This window comes from Ornithorhynchus anatinus, chromosome 7, assembly GCF_004115215.2.
Source record: "Ornithorhynchus anatinus isolate Pmale09 chromosome 7, mOrnAna1.pri.v4, whole genome shotgun sequence".
NCBI classification, from domain to species: domain Eukaryota; kingdom Metazoa; phylum Chordata; class Mammalia; order Monotremata; family Ornithorhynchidae; genus Ornithorhynchus; species Ornithorhynchus anatinus.
The window spans coordinates 32,348,815-32,375,095 of record NC_041734.1 but is presented as its reverse complement, the minus strand read 5'-3'; the positions used below and the strand labels follow the sequence as shown (position 1 = coordinate 32,375,095).

At 41.2% G+C, this 26,281-nt stretch overlaps 1 protein-coding gene across 7 annotated transcripts in view; it reads right to left on the bottom strand.

Moving 5' to 3' along the window:
• Positions 1–26,281, bottom strand: part of AGAP1 (ArfGAP with GTPase domain, ankyrin repeat and PH domain 1) — a 757,099-nt gene that overhangs the window by 449,457 nt on the left and 281,361 nt on the right. For 4 of the 7 annotated variants that reach the window (XM_029069277.2, XM_029069284.2, XM_039912516.1 and 1 more), the window contains exons 2-4: positions 22,535–22,593; positions 4,631–4,718; positions 3,965–3,976 (exon numbers count right to left, since the gene is read on the bottom strand). In XM_029069277.2, the coding sequence (XP_028925110.1) occupies positions 3,965–3,976; positions 4,631–4,718; positions 22,535–22,593 (159 nt within the window). The remainder of the gene's footprint in view (positions 1–3,964; positions 3,977–4,630; positions 4,719–22,534; positions 22,594–26,281) is intronic. The other 3 variants (XM_029069278.2, XM_029069281.2, XM_029069283.2) reach the window with 1 other exon arrangement.

The following is a 26,281-nucleotide window of genomic DNA, read 5'->3' as shown; positions in this document are numbered from 1 at the left end:
TAAGTTATGGTTGTAAATCTGTCCTCCCTTTCGTCAGGTATTATCTATGACTCTTCTGTAACATGGGAACAGCCTTCAACTAAAACCCAGTAACTCTCGAGTCTTGGGGATAGCATGAGTTTGGATAAAAACCTTCTTGGTCAGTCAGAGCTCTAGAACCTTTTCTCCCCTAGAGATTTACCTCTCTAGTCCCACCCACGTCTTCCTGAAAAGGTGAAAAAAAGCTCATTCTCACACTCAGAAACTACTCACCACAGCAGTCTCCTGGATCCAAAAGAGGAAAAATGAAGATCAAATATCTTGCCAAATTTATTCTGTTTTTATCTTTGCAAAGTGGTCCACAATGCACACAGTAGTCTCACAGAAGAGAGGGCATACAGTTTGTCATGCAGTTTCCTCTGAGCTACCTGGGTCTCAGTGAACCTTGGGAAATATTAAGCCATGCATTTAGAATGAAGTATTGAGGAGAAAAAGTGCCAAAGGCAAGAGTGACTGAAGATTCTTCAAGCAGAAAGTCACTGGAAAGGCCCAAAGCAGCACTGAAGCATCTGTAAAGGTGGAGTGGCATTTAAATGAGAATATATCTGCTAGGAGGGTGTCCACAACAGAATTCAAGAACAGAAGAAAAATAAGGAGCACCACAGATGAGTCATTCATGATATCTGTTGCATTCATGATCCCTAGATAGTTAACATGGGCCAAATCGTTCTCTAAAACATGGCAGACTTCAGTGAACACTCAGTTCTTCCACCGCATATGTTTTCATTGCATAATTTATAAAAGACACTATTATGGAATCACAGAAGATTCTTCCTGCAAAGTGAATCAGACTGGATAGAAAAGCAGTGTGGTCTAGTGGCTAGGGAAAAGACCTGGAACTGGGTTCTAATCCTGCCTCTGACACTTGTCAGCTCTGTGACCCTGGGCAAGTCACTTGGATTATCTGGGCCTCAGTAACCTCATCTGTAAAATGGGGATTAAACTGTGAGCCCCATATGGGACATGGATTGTGTCCAACCTGGTCAGCTTGCATCTACCCTGGCACCTAATACAGTACCTGGAACACAGTAAGCATTTAACAAATACCATAAAACAAAACAAAACAGTGCATTCCAGAAGTGCAAGTTAGGAGTAGAATACAGGAGGGAGATTCTGGATGTCAAGTTATTGGATCACTTAAGTTCTAGTAGCCACATTTAGCAGAAGAGATCATTATACTTTAACCATCACAAAACACGGTATTTGAACAAAGATATCACCTCGACAACTTGAATAAATGAAGAGACTTTGCTCTGGGTTACTATAAGGGTTCGACTCGCAGATGGAGAGGAAGGCTTGTTATGCACAAAGCTTCAAAATTACACGGGGGAGAGGAAGGATGTAACTGGAGGAATCCACGCTCAGTATGGTAATTTTCGGGAGAGGAGCCATCTGAGGGAAGAGGAGAACCTGAAATAATTCATTCAAAATAGCTGTGCTTTCCCATATAAATGGGTGGAAGAGGGAGAAATAAAATAATGGTGAGACCTTTTTAAGAAGAATTACAGCTTCGGTTCTCTTTACTACTGCTGCTGCTAAGGGCGGACTTTGAAACCTGATCACATGGGCAGGAGAATGAAGGCAGTTTTCTGATCACATGAGGAAAGAGAAATATGATGGTGGCAGTTGTGACCAACTAAGGCAGGCAGGAGTAAAGGGGGAAAAGAGAGAAAACTGTCTTTTCCTCTACTCACCCACTCCTCTCTACTCCCCAGAAGTTGTGAAACATTGGTAGTAAAGTTTCCTTTGCTACCTGCCTTGCAGACATACTTCCTGTGAGTTTAACAATTTATTCCCAATTTGCAGATTGATAAAGTTGTATGTTTACACCTTTATTGAACTATATATATATATATATATATATATATATATATACATATATGTATAAACACACAACTTTTTATATATATATGTATTTCTTAAGTGAACTTCAACAACCTAATGAGGTTTTTGTTTTGATTGGTTCTTTAAATTGTATTTTTTTTGTTTTATAGTACTTGTTAAGCACTTACTATGCATCGGACACTATTCTAAGTGTCAGGGAAGGCCCAAGTCAATTAGGTCAGACACAGTCTCTGTCCTGCCATGGGGCTCATATTCTGAAGTGGGAGGAAGAACAGGTATTGAATCCCCACTTTACAGTTGAGGAAACTGAGGCACAGAGAAGTTAAATGAGTTGCCCAAGGTCACACAGCAACCAGTTGGCAGAGCTGGGATTACAACCCAAGTCTTCTGACTCCCTAGCTCACGCTCCTTCCATTAGGCCACACTTCTTGCCCTTAAACAAAAAGCAGCATGGCCTAGTGGAAAGAGCACAGGCAGAGTTCCTAATCACGGCTCAGGAATTTGTCTGCTGTTTGGCTTTGGGAAAGTCACTTAAATAACCATGCCTCTGTTTTTTCTTCTGTAAAATGGGGATTAAATACCTGTTCTCTCTCCTACTTGAACTGTAAGTCCCATGTGGGACTGGGACTGTGTGCAATGTGATTAACTTGTACCTACCCCAACTCTTAGCATAGTGCTTGGCATGTTTTAAGTGCTTAACAAATAGCACCATTATTATTAGTATTACTGAATGCTGCTCTTGGCATATAATACCCCTCAATGGACAACACTGTAAAACAGATCTAATTTGCAACTCGACCCAAACTCACATCCAAAGACCAGACTTCCTCAACATTATTCTGGACACATCTACAGGGTATAATTCAGCTGTATGAGGCTGAATTCCAAACAATTTCCTAGACAGTAGTGATTCCTGCCAACCAAGCTACAAGAACACTTCATACAGAGTAAGCAAATCACCAGTTCCCAAAATAAAAAGGCCAAGCACTGTGAGCTCCACAAGAGAAGAAAATGGAAGAAACCAAAACCTTCATAAGATGAAATGAAGTCAATTAGGGTAGCTAATTCTCTACAAGTATGACATGTTTCATTTAGGGAGATGATGCTACACAACCTAGGGCTAGCAGGATTCCCTCCATTATTGTTATTTTATATACAAATAGGTGAACTGTGATTCCTAATTATTCCCACCTGTCCCATTATATAATGGAACATATTACCTGAAAGGCTCATCACATATTTAACTGGAAAAAAGTGATACTACTCCATTCAAGTGAAATCTATTTCTTATTAATACCTTAAATGCCACTTTGAGATACAGTATCCATGAGATACCTAAAATTAAATAACATAGCTAGGAGTCCAATCCTCAAAATCAGAGAATCCATTGGATAAATAATCATGGTCAAATGGGAGAATGTCAGTAAAATTAAATCTAAAACATAAAGAAGAACATATTTATACTTTCAAGGGGAAAATAAAGCGGATCACCTTCAGTGCATGAGGCAGTGAAAAACAACTGAGGGACAAAGATGGTCAACTCCTTCCTCTTCTAAGATTTCAGACCCATTTTGCAATTTATCTGAATATTTTCCTAATGGCTAGTGATCAAGTTGCTCAATAAACCACATCAGTTTCTTCCTTTGTTCCTCTAGCATTCAACTCTGGATTTTGTTTCCTAAATTACACCCATCAAAATAAGTAACAGTGATGAGGCAAAGGCAGCATTTCTCCTCATGCCTGAAGTGACCAAATCTTGGCCCTCACAGCAAAATTGCTACTACTGTAAACCAAAGTCCATCATGGTTATGAACTAAGAATGTTCTGAGTTAATACAGTGCCCATGACAAAAAGTTAAAAACTGGAAACAGGTGTTATAGGAGACATACGCTACTGCTAAAACAACATCTAAGGGACAAAACAGAGTGAGATGAACTGAAGCTTAGAAAAAAAAAGGAAAATAAAAACAAATTAGATGAAACACAGAACGAGGAGTGGGGTGGAAAACTCTACGGTACAAGAGCTGTTTCTCCTCTCTTCAAAACAAGACAAGCGCTGCCATGAAGAGAAGTATAGTTACCTGCATCCATATCTGCAAAGAATGGAACAGCCAGTAAGAGAAAGAAGGAACCAGAAATTCAGTGTCTCAGAATTGGACTTAATATTATACGGAGAGTAATAAAATTAAGATAATATTTTTAGTGAATGGTATACCTTGATTATGTGCTTCTTTGTGCTGGTAAAATTTATCAACTAAATTTCCACATAAAAGACAAATCAATGTCTGGGAACTCATAAACCGAGGTATTAAGGACAAATTGCCAAAGAATAAAAAACAAGGTTGCATCTTAAAAATACTAATTAAAATAAATAACATCACCTGCTCACTGGAAAGTTGGTAATGCCTCTACATAAAAAAGAGTTGGTTCCTAATCAAACAGAACTTTGGAATTACAGAAAATTTTCCACATGAATAAATATTTAATGAAAAAGCAATTCAAAGCACTAAACAGCCATAAAAGAAATGTACTCAGCTGAAATCCTGGACTCAACCTATCTTCTCTATTCCAAATGCTAAAGGAAGTATGTTGTGCTGGCTACATATTTATGGTGAAAGTTCCAGGTACACTTTTATTTTTACTTTCTTTTTTCCACATGATAATAAAAAAACAATGACTAAAGTTGTAATAAATGAAAGCCAGAAAATGAACATGACAAGCTCAAAGCAGTTTTCCCAGTTGCTTACCTTCTGGTGACTCCTCTTGGACATAGGTGCCTGTGAGGTATCGATGTACCAGAGCCGACTTGCCGCTAGCTAAATTACCTACAATTCCCTGAAATAAAGGAAATGGAAATTATTTATCTGTACCACCACTTTATTTGGAATTTCCCAAATATCGCTAACATTTTTGAAATATACACGTTTTCAAGCAAATTGTTACAGCTTCAATTTTGAAATATGGTCTTATGGATTATCCAGCAGTTTATCCACCCTAGCCCTTTTTGACAGGCACTTCCTTAGAGTATTAAAGGTCATTTATCCTGATTAAACAAACCATCATGCCAGCTAGTTCATGAAATAAGTTAAACAGAACGCTTCCCCGATAATCTGAAAATTATTGTAAAAATGTTTGCAGATCTTTAAGATACATGCAGGGCTGTGTTGGTAAATATACTGTTCTAGAATTTGCTCAGCAAATACGACTTCATTACAGTCTCCATGTTCAAAAAATACAAAACCGGAGGGAAGAAAGGAAAACTAAACTTCTTAAATGTCCTTTCTTCTCTTACTCTGACATTGTTAAGTAAAGGTAGGAGAGTAAATCTTTTGTACCTACTAGATAGGCTGTTCTAAAACCATCACTTCATGGCTCTAAAATTATGTATAAAATTAAGATTTGGGGCCACAGAGAAGCTGACAAACGATGAGAGTAATGAAAATGTCGCTTCATTCTTTGGCTGGGTTGGCTGGCCCAGCTGTGTGGCATGTAAAGCAAGAACTGGCAGGAATTCAACAGCAATTCACAGAAAACTGTATTTTCATAACTACATCACCCAACTATAAAATTGCCAGATAAAGTAGTGATGGAATATATAACTCCAGAGGTGTGCCCATGCATAAACATACACAATAAAACACACAGATGGACCACTGGAGACATTTCATTTGTAAAATGGTAAGAAAAGATTAAGTCCTAATAATTGGTAAATTTCAGATTCATGCTCTTCAAGAAAAACTTCAAAAAGACTGTTGTATACAAGTTCGCTTCTCACTGCCTTTCATAAACACATATTTTAAAGGGGTTTTGTTTGTTTCCTTGCTTTATTTTATATTATATGCTTTCATTGTGTCAGTCACTGTGCTAAGCACTGGGGTAGATATATGATAATAGGATTGGATACGGTACCTGCCCCACACAGGGTTCACAGTCGTAATCTCCATTTTACAAATGAGGTAACTGAGGCACATAGAAGCTAAATGACTTGCTCAAGGTCACACAGTGGACATATGGCAGAGCCAAGATTAGACCCCAGTTCCTCTGACTCCCAAGCCCCTGCTCTTTCCATTAGGTCATATTGCTTCTCATTACATTAGAGACAGTGGCAGGGATTCTGGAAATTAAGCCCTCCCCATTTTTTTTTTCTGCAAAACTAAAGTGAATTTTAGTAGAATTGAAAAAAAACCCCACAGCCTCCGTCTAAATGGAGGACCAGCTAAATACTTCTGATCTCTGAATTTAATTACAAAATTCAAAACGGGAAAGAGATAAAGTTTTTCTGAAAGTTTAAGACTCTTTTGTTTGGCCCCGATCTATAAAAATCACCTTGGGAAGCTCTTGGAATGCATTTTGTATTTTCAGACAGTCCAAACTCCAACCCTATTTAACTATGTAAACTCTTCCACTTTATATAAACTCCTTTTTTTATTGCTTTGTCAAAGAGTGATGGCATTTCCAGGGTAAGGGCCACCTTCAGGAGCTTAAGCAAAGGATTGAGGCAAGAGACCAAGCCACTTTGCCAACTACAGGACACTGGGCATTCATCACAAACTATGCGAATAAGAGCAGGATGGCCTGGTGGGTAGAGTGTGGACCTGGAAGTCAGAGGACCTGGGTTCTAATTCCAGCTCTGCCACTTTGACTATGGGCAAGTCACTTAGCTTCTCAGTGCCTCATGTTCCTCGTATTCAACGTAGGAATGAACATCTGTTCTCCCTCCCTCTTAAGAATCTGAATCCCAAGTGATCTGATTATCTTCTATCTACCCCAGCACTTAGTACAGTGCTTGGCACAGAGTAAGCACTTAAATACCACAATTATTATTACTATTACTATTATTCTTGACTGTTTATATGTGATTGTTGGGATTAACAATTATTTTGGAGAACTATGAGCCGCAGAACCTTTTAATGTAACTGGCAACAATACATGTGGTATTCGTGAGTGCATTTGCTAAAGAATTCTGCCAACTAGGAGGTCGCACAGATATTAAGAATACCGTTCAGTGCTGTTGATTAGTCAGAGTAAAGAAATAATTTCTAAAATTAGTAGCAAACCAAAACAAAATCCTCGAATAGTTTGCTAACTATTCAAATGGTACCAGAACTTTAACAAGGTAGATCAACAACAACAAAACACAGAATTTATGTCAACAAAACATTTTACCAATACACATTATGATACTTTTTAAGTGAAGGATACCTAAATACCTTAAGATTACCTATTAAATTTAAGAAATGAGAAAAATGATTTGCTACTTTTGCGCCTAAATCCTGAATACAAACAGAAACCAATACTTCTGTCCATTTTTCCATTTCTGAAAGTCTGTAAAATTAATTCATCTTCCCTCTCTTCCAATACAATCCAAAGTCTTGGGTATTCTTAAAAATCACTGAAAGGAAATTGCATTGTTTCAGTTCAATGCAAAGTTACTAAATAATTGTTAAAGGGTTTTTATCTAAAGTGAATCTGTTCTCCCCTATTGTATGTTTCCACTACATGCTTTGGATAGAACCTTGTTGGGGAATTAGGATGTGATACAATTTTGGAAGAAGCCATTGTGTACATGAGCTAAGTGCCGGTCAAGGTGTGAGTATCACAAAGTGACTCCCCTATAACAAGGGTAGTATCGAAAACACTAACCCCATGCCTGACAACAATCTAGCAGCAGCATGACCTAGTAGAAAGAGTACAGGCCTGGGAGTCAGAGGACCTGAGTTCTAAAGACCTGCTATGTGACTTTGCACAAATCACTTAATTTCTCTGTCCCTCAGTTTCCTCAGCTGGAAAATGGGAATTTAATACTTAATTTTTCTCCTATTCAGACGGTAAGTCCCATGTAAGATACAATCTGTGTTTGATCTGATTATCAAGTATCTATCTCAGGGCTTAATATAGTGCTTGTTTTTAATGGTATTGCTAACTAGTTCACTATGTGCCAGTCATTGTACTAAGCACTGGGGCAGGCATAAGCAAATCAGGTTGGACACTGTCCATGTCCCATATGGGGCTCACCGTCTTAATCCCCATTTTAAAGATGAGGTAGATAACTGAAGCACAAAGAAGTTAAGACAGTCTTAATCCACATTTTAAAGATGAGGTAAAGAAAAGTTAAGTGACTTATTAATAATAATAATTATTATTATGGTATTTGTTTAGCACTTACGACGTGCCAAGCATTGTTTTGAGTGCTGGAGTAGACACAAGGTAATCAGGGTGTCCCACATAGGGCTCACAGTCTTAACCCCCACTTTTCAGATGAGTTAACTGAGGTACAGAGAAGTTAAGTGGTTTGTCCAAGGTCACACATAATAATAATAATGTTGGTATTTGTTAAGCGCTTACTATGTGCCGAGCACTGTTTTAAGCGCTGGGGTAGACATAGGGGAATCAGGTTGTCCCACGTGGGGCTCACAGTCTTAATCCCCATTTTACAGATGAGGGAACTGAGGCACAGAGAAGTTAAGTGACTTGCCCACAGTCACACAGCTGACAAGTGGCAGAGCTGGGATTCGAACTCATGAGCCCTGACTCCAAAGCCCATGCTCTTTCCACTGAGCCATACTGCTTCTCAAGCCACGATGCTTCACACGGCAGTCAAGTGGCGGGGCTGGGATTTGCCCAAGGTCACACAGCAGATAAGTGGTGGAGCCAGAATCAGAACCCACATCCTTCTCAATCACACACTAGAAGAGAAGAGATTGCCTATTGAGCAGGCAGAACTCCAATTCTGGCCTCTGCCTGTGGTGGCCTGGCATTGAACAGGAAGTACATTAGCCTGAGCTTCAGGTGGCCATGGCGCAAGGCCTTCCATGAATAAGTTTAGGTCACTTCCTATTTGCCAGACTCATTTCCTGCTCAGGTGGGCTTTGACTCAAAAGAGGAGGCTGCAAGGGATAGGGGAGCTGTCCTAAAGTGACTCAAGGCCAGTCTAGTTGGCAGGGTTCTGTGCAAGGATCTGCTCCAAGCAGACCCAGTTATCATAGCATCAACAAGGTGAAGCCAAATGGATAAAAATCAGACAAGGCAAGGCACATCTTGAATTTTTGGGGAACAATATTTTAATATAAGTTTACTTCATAGAGGTGGTATTTAAATAAGAATCAAATGGCATAGTACTAACAATACACTGGAGTTAACTTTCCTTCTCTCTCACTCTTCAGTGATGTGAAAAATATTTGATGGGATGTGAAAGAGGTAAATAAAGCCAAAAGAAAAAAATAACTCCTTTGTTCAATACCAATACCTATTTTATATCTGATACAGTGCTAAGGAAAGTTATTTAATTCTGAAATTTGGGGGGAAAAAACCAGCTTTAGTAAATGCATGTGTGGCATTCAATAAATATGCTCACACTTTCAGTAGGATGTACAACTCAGTAATGTGAAGGCAATATAAGATTACTACTCAAAGCAAACAACCCCTGAATATTCATTTTCTTCAATGAAGGCCAACATAAACTTTGTTATCTCCGGAGGTAAGAGAGAGAGCATATGTCTGCCAGGATAGGACTTAATTGCTATCAGCTTTATAGCAGCACCATTTGCTTCTATGGCTCTGACTCAGAAAGAAACCGTCTACACAAAGTGTGTGTTCAGATTGGAAACAATGACATTCGGACGGATAAACAAAGGCTGTCACCAAAAGAAACACTCACACAAAAGTCTCCTCGCAGACTGAAGTTTCAACATTTACCATAAGCTAGCCGTAAAACAGTCTTAAAAATGAGGGTCCAATGAGGAAGCATGGCTGCTGAAGAATAACTCTATTCTGAGCAGGGAAAATCTAATATTTCTGATAAAAGCATATGGCATTTCTATGAAATATGACACAGTTTAGGGATTTTAATAAATAATTTGCTCTTCTGCTCAAGAACACAGAAAAGAGATGAGGAATTGAGGGTATCATTCTGTTTCACTTTAGAAAACAATCAATTTTTAAGTTACAGTCACTGTTCAACTTTTAATTGTCTAAATTGTAATTACAAGCATCATTCTAAATTAAGTAATCAGAAATATTTTGACATCTACTAGGAATATTCGCTCCATACTGTAAGCTTGTTGTGGGCAGGGAATGTGTCCATTTATTGTTGTACTCTCCCAAGCACTTAGTACAGTGCTATGCACACAGTTAAGTAATCAATAAATATGATTGAATGAATATCTGGATAAAAGAGACAAGCCATGAAACTCCTTGTGGGCAGGGAATATCTACCAACTCAGCTATACTGTACACTTCTAAGCACTTAGTACAGTGCTCTGCACATAGTAAGTACTTAATTAAAAATGACTGGTTGATTGAAGGATTGTGTAGGTCCTGTATCACTTCGCTGAATCATTCAATTTTCTAAAAATACTAGAAAGTGGCTAGGTCTTGCACTCAAGGGACCAGAGTTCTAATCTTAGCTCCTGTCACTAGCCTACTGTAACCTTGAGCAAATGACTCGACCTCTGTGGGTCTCATTTCCACATCTGTAAAATGGGCATCACATAGATGTTAGGTCTTTCATTTTGAGTTCTGGTTGAAACCGGGACTGCTTCTGACCTATCTTGAATGTGCTCAAGCATTTAGCTCATAGTATGGCCTTAATGAATTCCAAAATTATCATCTCTCTACTCCTCACAAACCTCCAAATACAGTGAGTGGAATGAGAAGTTGCTACACCAGAGAGCCCCATGAGTTAATTCCAAGTCACTTCCATTTCTGCATCAAAGATAAATGGAAGCATCCTCCCACTGACTTTTCCCATCATTGCACACAGCACCACCATCCTCCCTGTCTTGCAAGCCCATACCTTTGGCATTATCCCCGATTCATCTCTCTTATTCATTCCACATATTCCCTACCCTGTAAGCTCATTGTGGGCAGGGCACGTCTGCCAACTCTGTTATATTGTACTCTCTCAAGTGGTTAGTACAGTGTTCTGCACACAGTAAGTGCTCGATAAATACGATGAATTGACATTCAGTCACTGTCGGTTCAACTTTCACAACATCTCTAAAATTCTCCCTTTCCTCTCCACACAAACTGCTACCATTCTAATCCCAGCATTTAACCTAAACCACCTTGGTTACTCAATCACCCTCCTTGCTAATCTCCCTGCCTCCTGTCTCTCCACATTTCAGTCTATATGAAAATTGAAAATGTTAAGGCCATGTTTCCCCACTGCTCAAGAAGCTCCTGTGGTTGCCCATCCATCTTCATATCAGACAGAAACTCTTTACCATTGACTTTAAAGCACTCGATCACCCTGACTCCTCCTACCTTACCTCACGTCTGTCCTACTACAACCCAGCCCGCACACTTTGCTCCTCTAATGCCAACTTACTTGATACTTACTCAACTGTACCCCAATCTCATCTATCTTGCTGCCCACCCCTTGCCCACATCATGCCTCTGGCTTGGAACTTCCTCCTCCTTTATATATGACAGTTGATCATTTTCCCCACCTTCAAAGCCTTATTAAAAGCACATCTCCTTCAGTAGGCCTTCCTCGACTAAGCCTCATTTCCTCTTCTCCCACTCCCTTCTGCAAAACCCTTGCACTTGGATCTGCATCCCTTATTCGCCCAACTTTCAGCCCCAAAGTACTTACATACATATCCATAATGCATTTATATTAATGTCTATCTCCCCCTGTAGACTGTAAGCTGGCTGTGGGAAAGGAATGTGTCTACCTACTCTAACATAGTGTATCAATCGTATTGATAGAGGAGTGCTTACTGTGTGCAGAGCACTGGATTAAGTGTTTAGGAGAGTACAAAAGAGTATATATAGAGATACATTAATTCTCTTGTCACTGGCCTCCTTTTTCCAACCTCTTCCCCTTTTTGTCCACACTGCTGCACAGATAACCTTTCTGAAGTGTCACTCAGCAATGATTTTTCCACACCTCAAAAGCATTCAACGGCTGTGCATTTCCTTCCACATCAAAACAAAACCACCTATCCATAAATTTCAAGTCTCCTAACCAGCCTTCTCTAATATCTTTAGTGTTTTTAAGACTGTGAGCCCCCCTGAAGAATGGGGACTGCATCTAATTCCCATCTGTTTATTCTTCCCCCAGACTACAGCTCCCCGCTTCCTACCTCCCCTTGCTAATTTCCCACTACAACCCAGGACAAACACATCATTCCTCAAACAGCTACTTATTCTCATCTCACGACCAAAACTTTGCTCACATCCTGCTTTTGACCTGGGACTTCCTCACCCCACATCCTCCCTTTGGCCTGGAACTCCCTTCCACTTCATATCCAACAGTCGACCAATCTCCCCATCTTCAAAGTCCTACTAAAATCACAGCTCCTCCAGGAAGCTTTCCCTGATTAACTCTTTTCCCCACTCTGTTTTCCCTCCCTTCAGCTTAGCCTATGCACATGGGTCTGTACCACTTTAGCACTTTGATACTCAACCCACCCCCAGGTCCACAGCCCTTAAAGTACATAGGCTCAAACCCTTGGTGTTTCCTTTATCTGTTATTCATTTTAATCTCTCTCTCTGCCAATAGACTGTAAATTCCTTAAGGGCAGCTATCATATCTACTAACTCGCCATGTTGCTTCTCATTAATATTTCAATATATCAACTTTCTTTTTCAACTTCTCCCTTGCTTGTACCTATTGTTCTTTCCAACCTCACCTTCAAATAGCATCCTGCCTCCCTCATGTTGTTCCCCTGACCTAGAACTCAAAGCTGCCCTCTTAAAATCCTAAATTCTCCAGAAAGTCTTCCCCCATCGTGATTCATATCAATCCAACAGCCACTCCTAATGTGTATACTTAATCCCAACCTCAGCACTTGAGTTCCTATATATGTTCAATTGGACCTGTAATTAATGATTCTGATATTTCATCTTGACCTTTTTTTTTTACTTCCTCTTGAATCCTTCGTCCTGCTGCTCCTTATTTGTAAATTTGGGGCAAGAAATTTTTTTTTTGCTTCTGTTGCACTTTCCTTAGTATTTAGTACAGTTTGCTATACAAAGTAGGCACTCGATGAATGCCATTATCTCTATTTACACTTTGCTCCTTTCTACTCTTCAAACTTCCAGTGAAAAACTGTACCAGTTTCTCCCAGCTAGGTGGTAAATGAATTAAGGGAAAGGAGCCATATCTTCAACTTTAACTGTACTCTTGCAACTGCTTAATGTAGTGCTCTGCAATTAATCAATGGTATCTGAGTGCTGATGGTGCAGAGCACTGTGCTAGTGCTTGGGAAAAGTATATTCAGTTGGTAGACATGATCCCTCACCTCAGGGACCTTAAAGTTGACCAGGGAAGATATTAAAATAATTCCCAAGAAAGGGAAACCACCAAGTAGGAAGATATTTATTCATTCATTCATTTGCATTTATTGAGTGCCTACTATGTGTAGAGCACTGTACTAAGCACTTGGGAGGGTACAATACAACAATAAACAAATTCCCTGCCCACAACAAATTTACAGTCTAGAGAGGATACAGACATTAATATAAATAAATAAATCACAAATATGTACTTAAATGCTGTGCAGCTTGGTGGGGGGGTGGTTAGGGGTGGGGGATGGAGAACAAAGGAAGCAAGTCAGGGTGACACAGAAGAGAGTGGGAGAGGAGGAAAGGGCAGCTTAGATAGGGAAGGTCTGACTAAGATTTGTACATAAGTGCTTCAGAAAGGGGACAAAATGTGAGGGTTAGGTAGTAGGGAGGGAAAAGAGAGTGTGTTTGTCACTGGGGTGGTTAGGGTAAAAGATAGGGAAGGCTTCCAGGAGGCAATATTTCAATAGGGCTTTGGAATTAATTTCTACTAATGCTTCTTAGTTCATAATGCTATATTCCTTTGAATTAGGCCCAAAGGAATACAAGACTGGGAAGCAGCATGGCCTTGTGGAAAAAGTCCAGGCCTGTGAGTCACGGGACCTGAGATCTAATCCCAACTTTGCTACTTTCCCACGGTGTGACTCTGGGAAAGTCACTCAACTTCTCTGTACCTCACTTTCCTCCTCTCTAAAATGGAGGCTTAATATCAGGTTTAACTCCCTCTTAGACTCTAAGACCCATGTGGAAGAGGGACAATGTCTGACCTGATTATTATGCATCTACCCCAGTGCTTAGTGCAGTGCTTGGCATACTATAAGTGCTTAACGAATACCACAATTATTATTTTGTTATTAGGCAGACAAATGGAGGATTGGTCTCTCAGTCTTCATTAAATATTAATTAATCCTGATGCTTCCTAGTTTAAAATGTTATATTCCTTTGAATTCCACTCAAAGAAATATAAGTTTGAGACGGAGCATAGCCTAGTGGAAAGAGGATGAGCCTGGGAGTCAGAGGACCTGGGTTCTAATCCTAGCTCTGCCAAATGCTTGCTATGTAACCATGGGCTAGTCACTTAACTTCTCCATGCCTGTTCTCCTTTTCTCCTTCCAATTTAGACTGTGAGCCTCATGTGGGACAGGGACTGTGGACAACCTAATTATCTTGTATCAACCCCAGCACCTAGAAAAGTGCTTAACACACAGTAAACACTTAATAAATGCCAATTAATAATAATTACAATAATAATATTAATAATAACTAGGATCAAAACTGGAGGTCAAAAGTCAGAGTGGCTTATACTATCCATTGCCCCTCTGAATTACATTCACAGAAATTCTGCTTGGGACATGAATATAGGTAAACAAATCTTATTTATCTTACCTTATATATCTTATTATATATGTCATTCATCTTACAAATCTTATTTATCTATAGATTGTGAGTTTATTATGGGCAGGGAATGTGTCTGTTATATTGCTTTATTGTGCCCTGCACACAGTAACCGCTCAATAAATACGATTGATTGATTTAATCATAAACCACTGAAAGAGATTCCTCCTATGCCCCTACCCTCAACCACTGATCTAGTCATTTGTTGCCCAACAGAGATCAGGAAGGAGGAGTGGCCTAGCAAAAAAACCCCATTATCTCCAGGCTAAAATACCACTCTAATTAGAGGTTAGACAGTCATGTGATTTCTCTCTTCCTCATGCAGCTCTTGAATGCTTTTTCATCTTAGCAGCCTGGATACCCTAGGGGCATGATTATGCAAAACATGGGCAAGAAGGTTTGGCTGGTCAGACATGTGTGAAACCTAAAATGAGATAACTTTGGTTATTTTGGTAGGAGGTAGAGTGGGTCAAGCAGCAGCATTAATGTCTGTTTCCCTCTCTAGACTGTAAGTTCATTGTGGGCAGGGAATGTGTCTGTTACAATGTTATAGTATACTCTCCCAAGTGCTTAGCACAGTGTTCTGCACACAGTAAATGCTCGATAATAATTATGGTACTTGTTAAGCCATTACTATATGCCAAGCACTGTTCTGAGCACCGGGGTAGATACAAGTTAAGTAGGTTGGACACAGTCCCTGTCCCACATGGAGCTCACACTCTGAATCCCCATTTTACAGATGAGGTAACTGAGGCCCAGAGAAGTGAAATGACTTTCCCACATGTCAGACACATGGCAGAGCCGGGATTAGAGCCCAAGACCTTCTGATGCCCAGGCCTCTATCCTCTATCCACTAACCCATGCGGCAGCTAGCCTAGCAGGGGTCCTGGGGAGGGCACGAGTCTCCCTCAGAGGCCTGGATTCAGGCTTACTCTCAGAGGTCCAGGCACTGTGGAGTCAGGAAGGTGGGCAGCTATGGCAGACAAACCCAGACCCCAGCTGGAGTGGTTCGCAGGAGTGGCGGTGGGGGAGAGGTTGTGCTCTCCCCACCCCACAAGAGCCACCCACAGTTCCACAGCCCACTCTGAATCCGGGTTTCTACTGATTCTACATCCCATTGCCCTTGACCTTTCTGGAAATAAAGTCCCTGCAATCTCACCCAAGTGCAAAACAACTAAACTGTGATGGCAGTGCCCTGGTCTTAAGCCTTCTAAACTGGTGCATGTGAAGCTACTGGAGAGGGTGCGGAGGAGAACCCACGCAGCCCAAACCCAATCCAGTTCAGCTTTGCGTGGCTTGTCCAGTGCTGATGGGCCCAGGCCCACCAAGGCTGTGGGTGACATAGGAGCTGAACAGGAAACTGCAGAAGAAGTGATATTCTTATTAAGATTAAAAAACAATTTCCCAACCTTTTCCCCCTTCAAAATAAAGTCCAAGAATTAAACCAAGTAGTAATATATGGCATTGGTTAAGCACTTACTATGTTCCAGGCACTATACTAAGCACTGGGGTGGACACTAGCAAGTCGGGTTGGAGCAGCATGGCTCAGTGGAAAGAGCCTGGGCTTCGGAGTCAGAAGTCATGGGTTCGACTCCCGGCTCTGTCACTTGTCAGCTGTGTGACTGTGGGCAAGTCACTTCACTTCTCTGGGCCTCAGTTACCTCATCTGTAAAATGGGGATTAAATGTGAGCCTCACGTGGGACAAGCTGATGACCCTGTATCTCCCCCAGCGCTTAGAACAGTGCTCTGCACATAGTAAGCTCTTAACAAATACCAACATTATTATTATGTGGGGCTCACAGTCTCAATCCCCATTTTACAGACAAGGTAACTGAGGCCTAGAGAAGTGAAGTGACTTGCCCAAGGTCACACAGCCAACAAGTGGCAGAGTTAGGATTAAAACCCAGGACCTTCTGATTCCCAGGCCTATGCTCTATCCACTATGCTATGCTGCTTCTCTGTGAGGTGACAGTTTCAACTGGGATCTTATTCTTCCACCTTTGAGCAAGCATCTTTTCACTTAACAGGGAACCTTTTCCATAAGTAATTTGGGAAAAACACTCAGCATCAGAGCTCACCAGATCAAGCTCGGAGGCTGGCACTCAGCATGCTCTGCACTGGCGGGGGAACCACTTGGGGTAGAGAAGAATCCTTCCTGGCCAATACAGGCAGCCTGCTGAGTTCACCATGGTGCCTCCAATCAATGCCATTTGTTCAGCACTTACTATGTGCAGAGCACTATAACTAAACACTTGGGAGAGTACAATACAGCAGAATTAGCAGACACATTCCCAGACCACAAGGAGGTTACAGTTAAAGGCCATTCTTCAAATCGCTAAAGAATGATCCCTCTGGGGCTAGAATCACTGGGTTTTTTTATTTGGGACTCTGTGGAAGACTGAGGGTCACATTAGAAAACCAGCATGGCCCAATGGAAAGAGCATGGGCTTGGGAGTCAGAGGACCTAATAATAATAATAATAATAATAATAATAATAATAACAATAACAATGCTATTTCTTGAGCACTATGTGCCAAGCACTGTACTAATCACTGGAGTACTTACAGATAATCAGGTTGGACACAGTTCCTGCCCCAGTGGGGCTGACGGTGTAAGTGGCAGAGAGAAGAGGTATTCAACAGTGGCAGCCCAACTCTGCCCGCTTGCCTACTGTGGAACCTTGGGCACATCACAAATTCTCTGTGCCTCAATTTCCCCAACTGTAAAATGGAGATAAAATACCTGCTCTCTCTCCCTCTTAGATTGTGAGTCTCATGTGGGACAGGGACAGTGCCTGAACTGGTCATCTTGTATCTACCCCAAGTCATCAACTCTCAGGATCGCATCTGGAGAGTGGCCAGTACACTACCAGTCTTGGCTTTGGGAGGAAGAGTCAAGCAGAGACCTACTCATTTCATTCCTAGCTTGGGCAGTGGCTAGCGAGTGGAAGGCAATCAGATACAAGTCAAAACATACCCATACTGGGCAGCAGCAGCATGGGAGAGAGTCGAGGGCGGAGACTCGAGTTTACCGCATGGAAGGTTTCATAGTAAACCACTTCCGTATTTTTACCAAGAAAACTCTACGGATACACTATCAGAACGACTGCGGATGGAGAGCAGGACTTTCTGGGAGAGATGTGTCCGTGATGTTGCCATGGGTTGGAAACAACTCAAAGGCATAAAACAAGACCCCAAATCTTAGTACAGTGCTTGGCACTTAGTTTTTTTAAAATACAATTTTATTATTATTGTTACATTATTAGAGGACACGTGAGGAATTGCAAAGTGACTTACTTTGCCTACTTACAACTAGGTCAATAAGAGTCCAAGTCATAAAGGCAGTAACTGTGGTGTATTAAGTGCTTACTATGTGTCACGAACTCCACTAAGCACTGGGGTAAGTATAAGATAATCAGGTCAGACACAATCCCTCTGTACACCCAAGTGTTTTCATCAATCAAAATGAGCCATTTTAAAAACCAGGGAGTGAATTCTGTACGAACTCTTTTGGATTTCCAATGCTAATCTGTACCATGTAGAAAAACTGAGTCTGGACTCACAATTCAGTGGAAAATTAAAAAAAATGATCCCAAGAGCTAATGTTCCTCAAATTATGCAGTGGGACAAGTATCTCCCTATTTTTCATGTATACTTCAACATACTGTAATCCTTAAGAGCTTCAAACAGAGTGCTTTGACTTTTTATCTTTTTAAATTCATCAAAGTCCTATACATTGCACAGTGCATGATCAAGCTTCCATTTAAGTTCCTTTTTCTACAGTTCTGAGGGAAATACCCAATTGTACAGTTGCATGTTATTCCACATGAAATGTCAGCTTAAATGATCATCCTGAAAATTGGTTTAACAACTGGGACGATTATTAAAAAAATGAAATAAAGCTACTTGCACATTGAAGCCTTATAGGACATCCTCCTTGTTTAAATTACAAAGAAAATTCTCAGTAATGTTTTAGAACCATAGAACCTCCTCACTCTAGGCTTCAAGGCTCTACATCACCTTGCCCCTTCCTACTTCTCATCCTTTCTCTCTTTCTACCGCCCACCCCGCACGCTCCGCTCCTCTGCCACCCACCTCCTCACCGTCCCTCGGTCTCGCCTATCCCGCCGTCGACCCCTGGGCCACGTCCTCCCGCGGTCCTGGAACGCCCTCCCTCCTCACCTCCGCCAAACTGATTCTCTTCCCCTCTTCAAAACCCTACTTAAAACTCACCTCCTCCAAGAGGCCTTCCCAGACTAAGCTCCTCTTCTCCCTCTACTCCCTCTACCACCCCCCCCTTCACCTCTCCGCAGCTTAACCCTCTTTTCCCCCATTTCCCTCTGCTCCTCCTCCTCTCCTTTCCCATCCCCTTAACACTGTACTCGTCTGCTCAACTGTATATATTACCCTATTTATTTTGTTAATGAAAGGTACATCGCCTTGATTCTATTTAGTTGCCATTGTTTTTACGAGATGTTCTTCCCCTTGACTCTATTTATTGCCATTGTTCTTGTCTGTCCATCTCCCCCAATTAGTCTGTAAGCCCGTCAAACGGCAGGGACTGTCTCTATCTGTTGCCGACTTGTTCATTCCAAGCGCTTAGTACAGTGCTCTGCACGTAGAAAGCACTCAATAAATACTATTGAATGAATGAATGAACCTACTTATAAAGAAATCATCATCATTTGTATTTATCAAGTGCTTACTGTATGCAGAGCACTGTAACAGCTTGGTGGAGTACAATACAACAGAGTTGGCAGACATGTTCCTTGCCCATAACAAGTTTAGTCAAGAGGAAAAAAATCAACCAATTGAAAACCTTAACATTAATTGGCAGGTTTTGTGTAATGAATTTAGAATAAAGTCTCGGGGCCAGTTTCCTTTAAATAGGAGATGGTTCAGCTTCCAAACTTTTGGCATTTTATTCCATAACAACTGGGGTACTTGGTAGCACTGTGCTAAGACCTAGGAAAGATATAACATAAACAGATTAGACACAGTCTCTGTCCCATATGGGACTTAACTCAATGTCTGCTCTCTGAATCCTTTCCTAAAATTAAGGCTAAAACTGGGAAAATGTTTTCTCCTCTAATGTTTTTCTTATTTCCACTTCCAAAATGATCAATTTAGCATATTTGTGTGATGAAAGTACCCCCATTATTAGAACTAACATATGATTGAAAATATGATAAAAAACCTAATTAGCATTTTCGATCAGTTGCACGTAGAAAGCATGAAGTGTATGAGCACTACAATGAAATAGCATTTCTCATAAGAAATACGTTAAGTGCATTTGGGCATTCCCAAGATCCCAAGTATTGACCAACACTAATACAGTACTTAATGACAACATGTTATCTTTCACATCCTATTCATCAGAAGGAAGAGGTTAGGGAATACCGTACTGCTCTGTGAAATAATAATAATAATAATAATGATAATATTTATTTAGTGATTACTATGTGCCAGGCAGTGGAGTAAATACAAGAAAATCACATTAGGTGCAGTCTCTGCCTCCCTTGGGGACTCATGGTCTCATTGGGAGGGAGAATGGGTATTGAGTCCCCATTTTATAGATGAGGAAACTGAGGCACAGGAAAGCTAAGGGACTTGCCCAAGGTGACACAGCAGGCAAGTGGTGGCACTTCCAAGTCCTTGCTCCTTCCACCAGATCAAGCTGATGAATGACTACTACTGCCTGTTTCTGCCCTACTCTGATACTCCCGCTATTTTCTGGCTCTGGCCTATCTAGTTTGCAAAGGACCACTGTGGATTTTTCTGTTGTTGTTACTTTTTTTGTGTTCTTTTCTTTATTTGTTCTTTGCTTTTACCTATTAAGTGGAAAAGGTGCCTTCCACCCCTTATTAAGTCAATCTGAATATCATATTCCATCACAGTTTAGCAAATGGGTGAGGACACAGTAGCATCTTTGAATCATAGACAACTCTACTACTCCTATGCCTTTTCAACAAAACAGAACCTAGTGCTCTACCATGATCTCTGCTTAATAGATCTGTTGTCCTCAAATAATACTAAATTGAAATAGCATCTAGTCACTCTATTCAGGTCAACCACTAGACTTTACAAGGAAGGAAAGAAAAGGGCTAAGCCAAGGTAAACTATGCAGTTTTTATCTTTGAGTTCTCCCTAACAATGACAGGGACCGTATCCAATTCCCACCTGTGTATTCTCTCCCAGTGCTTATTACTGGGCTCTGATCACAATAAACACTTAATAAATACTATTACTACTACTATCTCCAAGTGAAAAGTTTTCATAACAGTGACATTTAAATCACAATCACAAAAAAAAGAGCTTAAAGGAGAGAGTCAAAATGTGGTAGTCCTGTACCTTGGCGGTTTCAATTATTTCTTCTTGTCAGAAATCATTTTCTGGGAAATTTTTCTATTCTCATTCTGTACAGAGTCTCTTGATAGCTGGCATCCCTAGTCAGTTTTTTACTTCTTCTATCCCTTTGTTCTGGCTCTGATGCAAAATCCTCACCAGAAAAACAGGATTTGTAAAAGTTCAGACTGACACAGAAAACCTAAATTAAGCAAGGTGACCTTAGCACTGTTTTGCATGCCTACAGGAAGAACAGGCAGCTTTGATGCTTAGTCAACTACTTTGGTTGTGACCATTTGCTAGGCAATTTAAAAAAACAAAACTGAAACACGTTTTTGTCTGAGTTGAAAAGAACCCAATAACCCAAAGTATGTATATTTAAATAAAAAAGGATGGAATCCAGCCCCTACCTATATATTGGAGGGGATGTCAGTAACTTTTTCTCCCAACAGCTTGATCCATTTATTCAATGCAGATCTAGGTTCAGTCACAAGTGCTGGTCTCCCCTGGGCCCAACTGAGTGCTGCATAGGGTCTGGACAAATGCCAACACTGACCTGCTTCTGAGGTACCCAACCCAGCCTCCTCTCCACCTCCAAAATCGTCTGATGCCCGAGGTTGGTTGGTGCTGTCGGGGAAGGCACAACATCCCTGCCACCCTTCGAAAGCCTACACGCTGCCACCCAGCTGGGTTGAAAAGCCCTTGTATTGGCTGTTAGGTTTTCAAGGCAGACTCTTGGCCTGCCTATCTGAGGTCTAGGGGGCCAGATCTCTGGCTTAGATTGGTCTCTACATCAGACCTAAATATTACCATACCCTCATGCTAACAGGCCACGGCATTGGTGCTGGAGGAGACTAACGAGGGCTACAGCTGGAACCAAAGGTTCAACCTGAAGTTGAAACAAATGAAAACTTCTGGGGGCACTTAGAGTAGCGGATTCAAGTTATATGACCCACCCCGTCCTTCAGCTAATAATAATGGTATTTGCTAATTTACTATGTGCCAAACACTGTACGAAGCACTAGGGTAGATACATAATTCTCGGGTTGGGTACAGTCCCAGTCCAACATGGGACTCACGTCAATGGAGAAGGGGGAAGAGATACTGAATTACCATTTTACAGATGAGGAAACTGAGGCATATAGAAGTCAAGTGGCTTGTCTGAGGTCACCCATTAGGCAAATGGGGGATCCAGGATTCGAATCTCAGATCCTCTGACTCCCAGGCCCATGTTCTTTCCACTAAGTCATGTTGCTTCACCTCTCATCACATTTCTCCCTCCCAACTGTCCCAGGGCTCCAGGGAGCTGAAGAGTGGTTCTCAGCCTGCCACCTCTGGAAGGTGCCTGATGAAACAGCAGAGTGACAGCATCACCGATCCTGTGAACTCAGCAGCCTGTTAGCTAAGTGCAGCTAGGGGCCGGGAAGACTTTCACTAATCCATCAGCCACGCTGGGACTCCCGGTCATCATCGTTTTCTTCAGGAGGCAAGCAGGTTTGGATTTCCTCTTTCTCCTGTGAGGGGCTGCCCTGCTTTGCCCTTCCCAGCACAAGTGAAGGGAGGGGGGAATCAGAATCAGAACATAAAAATCAACATGTATGCAGGTATCAATTACTCACCACTTTCAGCTCTGGTACTGATCGACTTAGAGTCCATTCTTGACTGTTTACAAAGGCATCTGTAAAACAGGAGAAGGAGGAATAATAATATTAGAAAACTTGACTTCCCATAAGTAGCGTCTACCTCCTTTACCCCATTCCACCTGCCCAGCTGGACATAACACATTGGCCAGGAGTGCCTGCCATCAAGAGCATAAAATGCATAAGGTCTCTAGACTGTAAGCTTCTCGTGGGCAGGAAACAGGTCTACCAACTCTTACATTGTACTCTCTCAAGCACTTAGTACAGTGCTCTGCACACAGTAGGCACTCAATAAACACCATTACCACTGAGTGCCATTACCACTGAGTGATTGACTAAACTCGACGTATGGCCTGTGGATGTTGTAGGAGGAAGATTATCCCAGATTGTCTGGATGACCTAGAATTAACTAAAAGAGTCCAAAACCCTAATCAACTCAGAGCACGTGGCCTGTCTTCTGAAATACGAGGAAACAAGAGCCATCCCTGAAACCTATCTGGTTGGGGATTCTCTTTAGATAGCAGTAAAAATTTACTAATTTGGTAAACTTTCTTTAGATAGCAGTAAAAAAAGTTTACCAAATTAGTACTCAACGCCAAAGAATTTCCAAAAGTTACTGTTTTACCAAGAAGACAAATATGTTCCACCAAAATAACTTGCCTCGTATGTCTTAGTTTTTTTCAATAAAAAATAAGTTATTTCTTTCACACTCAGATGTCCCAGAAACAAATCCACACAGAAAGCCTCTGGGAACTAAACTAAATGATGTTTTTGTGGCTGTCATGAGTTGTTCCCAACACAGACTAACCATCAGAGGCAAGAACAGGATTATGTTATATCAAAGAGTCTGCACGCCTCTTCGGTTTTAATTGGGAGTCCAGGATTTAGGAGAAAAAACATGAAAATGGTTCTCATCCAATCACAACATTATCAAATTATCTTTCCTATGACAACACTGAGTTACAAAATCTCATCATGTTCCCCAGTTGTCACACAAAGTCATTCCTATTTGGAATTAACACTGAATGCTTTCAGGTCTTGTTAATCACAGCGGGGCCATGGTTCTACAGGCAAAGAAGGAAAATTAAAACCTCTCTTATTTCTACAGGTCTTTTAATTGTGCTGAGCCTTTGTGTGCAGAGCACTGTATTAAGCGCTAGGGACAGCATAGTATAACAGAGTTGGTAGGGCAGGGAAACGTGGAGGGTGTTCGGATTAACAAACACCACAATTATTATTATTATTATTATCCAGCTGGTTTAGAGAAGACCCCTCCCTCACCACAAGGACCAGAAACCCCCAGGTGGTTTTGGAAAGCAAAGGACTCTGGGTATCTGGCATGCTTTTTTTTTTTTAAGGTATCTGTTAATGGCATTTTGTTAGGCCCTTCCACGTGCCAAGTCCTGTTCCAAGCGCTGGGGCAGATACAAGGTCATCAGGTTGGCCCACGTGGGGCTCTCAGTTTTAATCCCCATTTTGCAGATGAGGTCACCGAGGCCCAGTGAAGTGACCTGCCCACAGTCCCCCAGCTGACAAGTGGCCGAGCCAGGATTCGAACCCAAGACCTCTGACTCCCCAGCCAGGGCTCTTTCTACTGAGGCACGCTCAGGACAGCACACGATGAGGTCACTGAGGCACAGGGAAGTTAAGTGACTTGCTCAAAGTCACAAAGCGGACAAGCAGCTGAGCCGGGATTTGAACCCATGACCTCTGACTCCCAAGCCCGGGCTCTTTCCACTGAGCCACGCTGCTTCTCTTTTTGAGATGGAAGCCCAGATGCGCAGCTGCTAACTCTTCAAAGCCCGTCCTTTTCCAAAGGATCACTGAGGCCCAGAGAAGTGAAGTGACTTGCCCAAAGTCACCCAGCTAACGCACGGCGGAGCGGGATTAGAACTCTTGCTCTCTGACTCCCGAGCCCGGGCTCTTTCCACTGTGCCACGCTGCTTCTCTGCACGTTGCCGCCGAAGGGACATGAGAAGAGGGAATGAGGGCTCTAGACTGTAAGCTCATTGTGGGCAGCGAGTATGTCTCTTTATTGTTGTATTGTCCTCTCCAAGCGCTTAGTACAGTGCTCTGTACACAGGAAGCGTGCAATAAGTACGACTGAATGATTGAATGAATGAAAAGGTCCTCCGATAAGGCTCTGAAGGGCGGCGGGAGCGTGATCGTCCGTCGGACCCTGATTAGACTGTGAGCCCGTCAATGGGCAGGGATCATCTCTATCTGTTGCCGGATTGTCCATCCCAAGCGCTTAGTACAGTGCTCTGCACATACTAAGCGCTCAATAAATACTATTGAATGAATGAACGAATGAATGAATAGACATGTTCTCTTCCCCGAGTGACCTCATGTAGATTTAATCTCCCTGCTGAATAACCCCTTTGAACCAAACAAATGAAACCACACAAGCTCGTTGTGGGAATGGAAAGTTTCTATTAACTCTGTTATAGTATACTCTACCAAACGTTTGTTACAGTGGTGTGCACACAGTAAGTATTCCATAAACAACTGATTAACAATTTACATGCCTATGTTAAAAAGATCTTACAATTACTAAAATACAAAACAGATTGCCCTCATCATCTCTTATTAAAGCAAACACTAGAATAGTTTTCCTACAGCTCTACACAATAAACTCTCTCCAGGAATATAAACTTGTTTTAGGCAGGGAATGTGTCTATTATATTGCAATCTCACAAGCACTTAGTAGTGTGCTCTGCACACAGTAAGCACTCAATAAATCCAATTGATTATCTGAAGAAACTTTGGTTGAGAACTATCACGGAAACTACAAAGAACCACTTGTTCTACTTGCAGAAAATATGTATTTATAGCTGCTAAAATAACAACCCTATTGGAAAATATACAATTCTGGTAGATGACTTACTCCACACACCATCAAACATGAAACTATCTACCTGCGCCTAGTGCCATTTTTACGTGCTGTTTCTGCGCTTTCATAATGAACAATACGACTGAATTTACAAGAAAAAAGGGGATAATGTAAAATAAAGAAGATTTTTAAGATAGAACAAAATGCATTTAAGAGCAAATGTTTTCACATCTCATTTGCCTTTCAGTGAACCAGACTGTGAAGCCACTTTCCACCATTTCCTGTGGCCCAATGAGACTGTGAGCCAATGATAGACTGTAAGTTCCTTGTAGGAAGGGACTGTTCCTATTTACTGTTATACTGCACTCTCCCAAGCACTTATTACAGTACTTTGCACAAAGTAAGTGCTCAGTAAATATGATTGAATGAATAACTGATATTTCCTCATCTCTAAGCTTACTTTTTGTGTCACCTACGATCCATCCCCCACTATACTTTATATTCACTATACAACTGTGCTACAATAACTGAATGGGATATTTTTAAATGTGTTTTGTCACTTCTAAAAAAAAATACAGCAGGACTTCCTAACCTTTAAAAATTTTTAAATCTCAGATGGTTACTTAGACTGGTGCTGAAATTTGTTGGTAACAGTCCCTAACTAGACAGTTTTATCTACCTTGGCTCCTTAACACGTCAAAGCAAAACAAAAACTTCCTGAATCAACTTAAAATATATTCAAAATTTAGCTGTTCCTTGGTCTAAATAGTAACATTTTAATTTCCAAAAGCCATTTTATTTCTGATTTTCTTTACTGTCACCCTAATCCAGGAGCATTTCTCTACCCAGCTGGTAATATATGGTCATTTGTCTCATTTTACACTGCGTTGCCT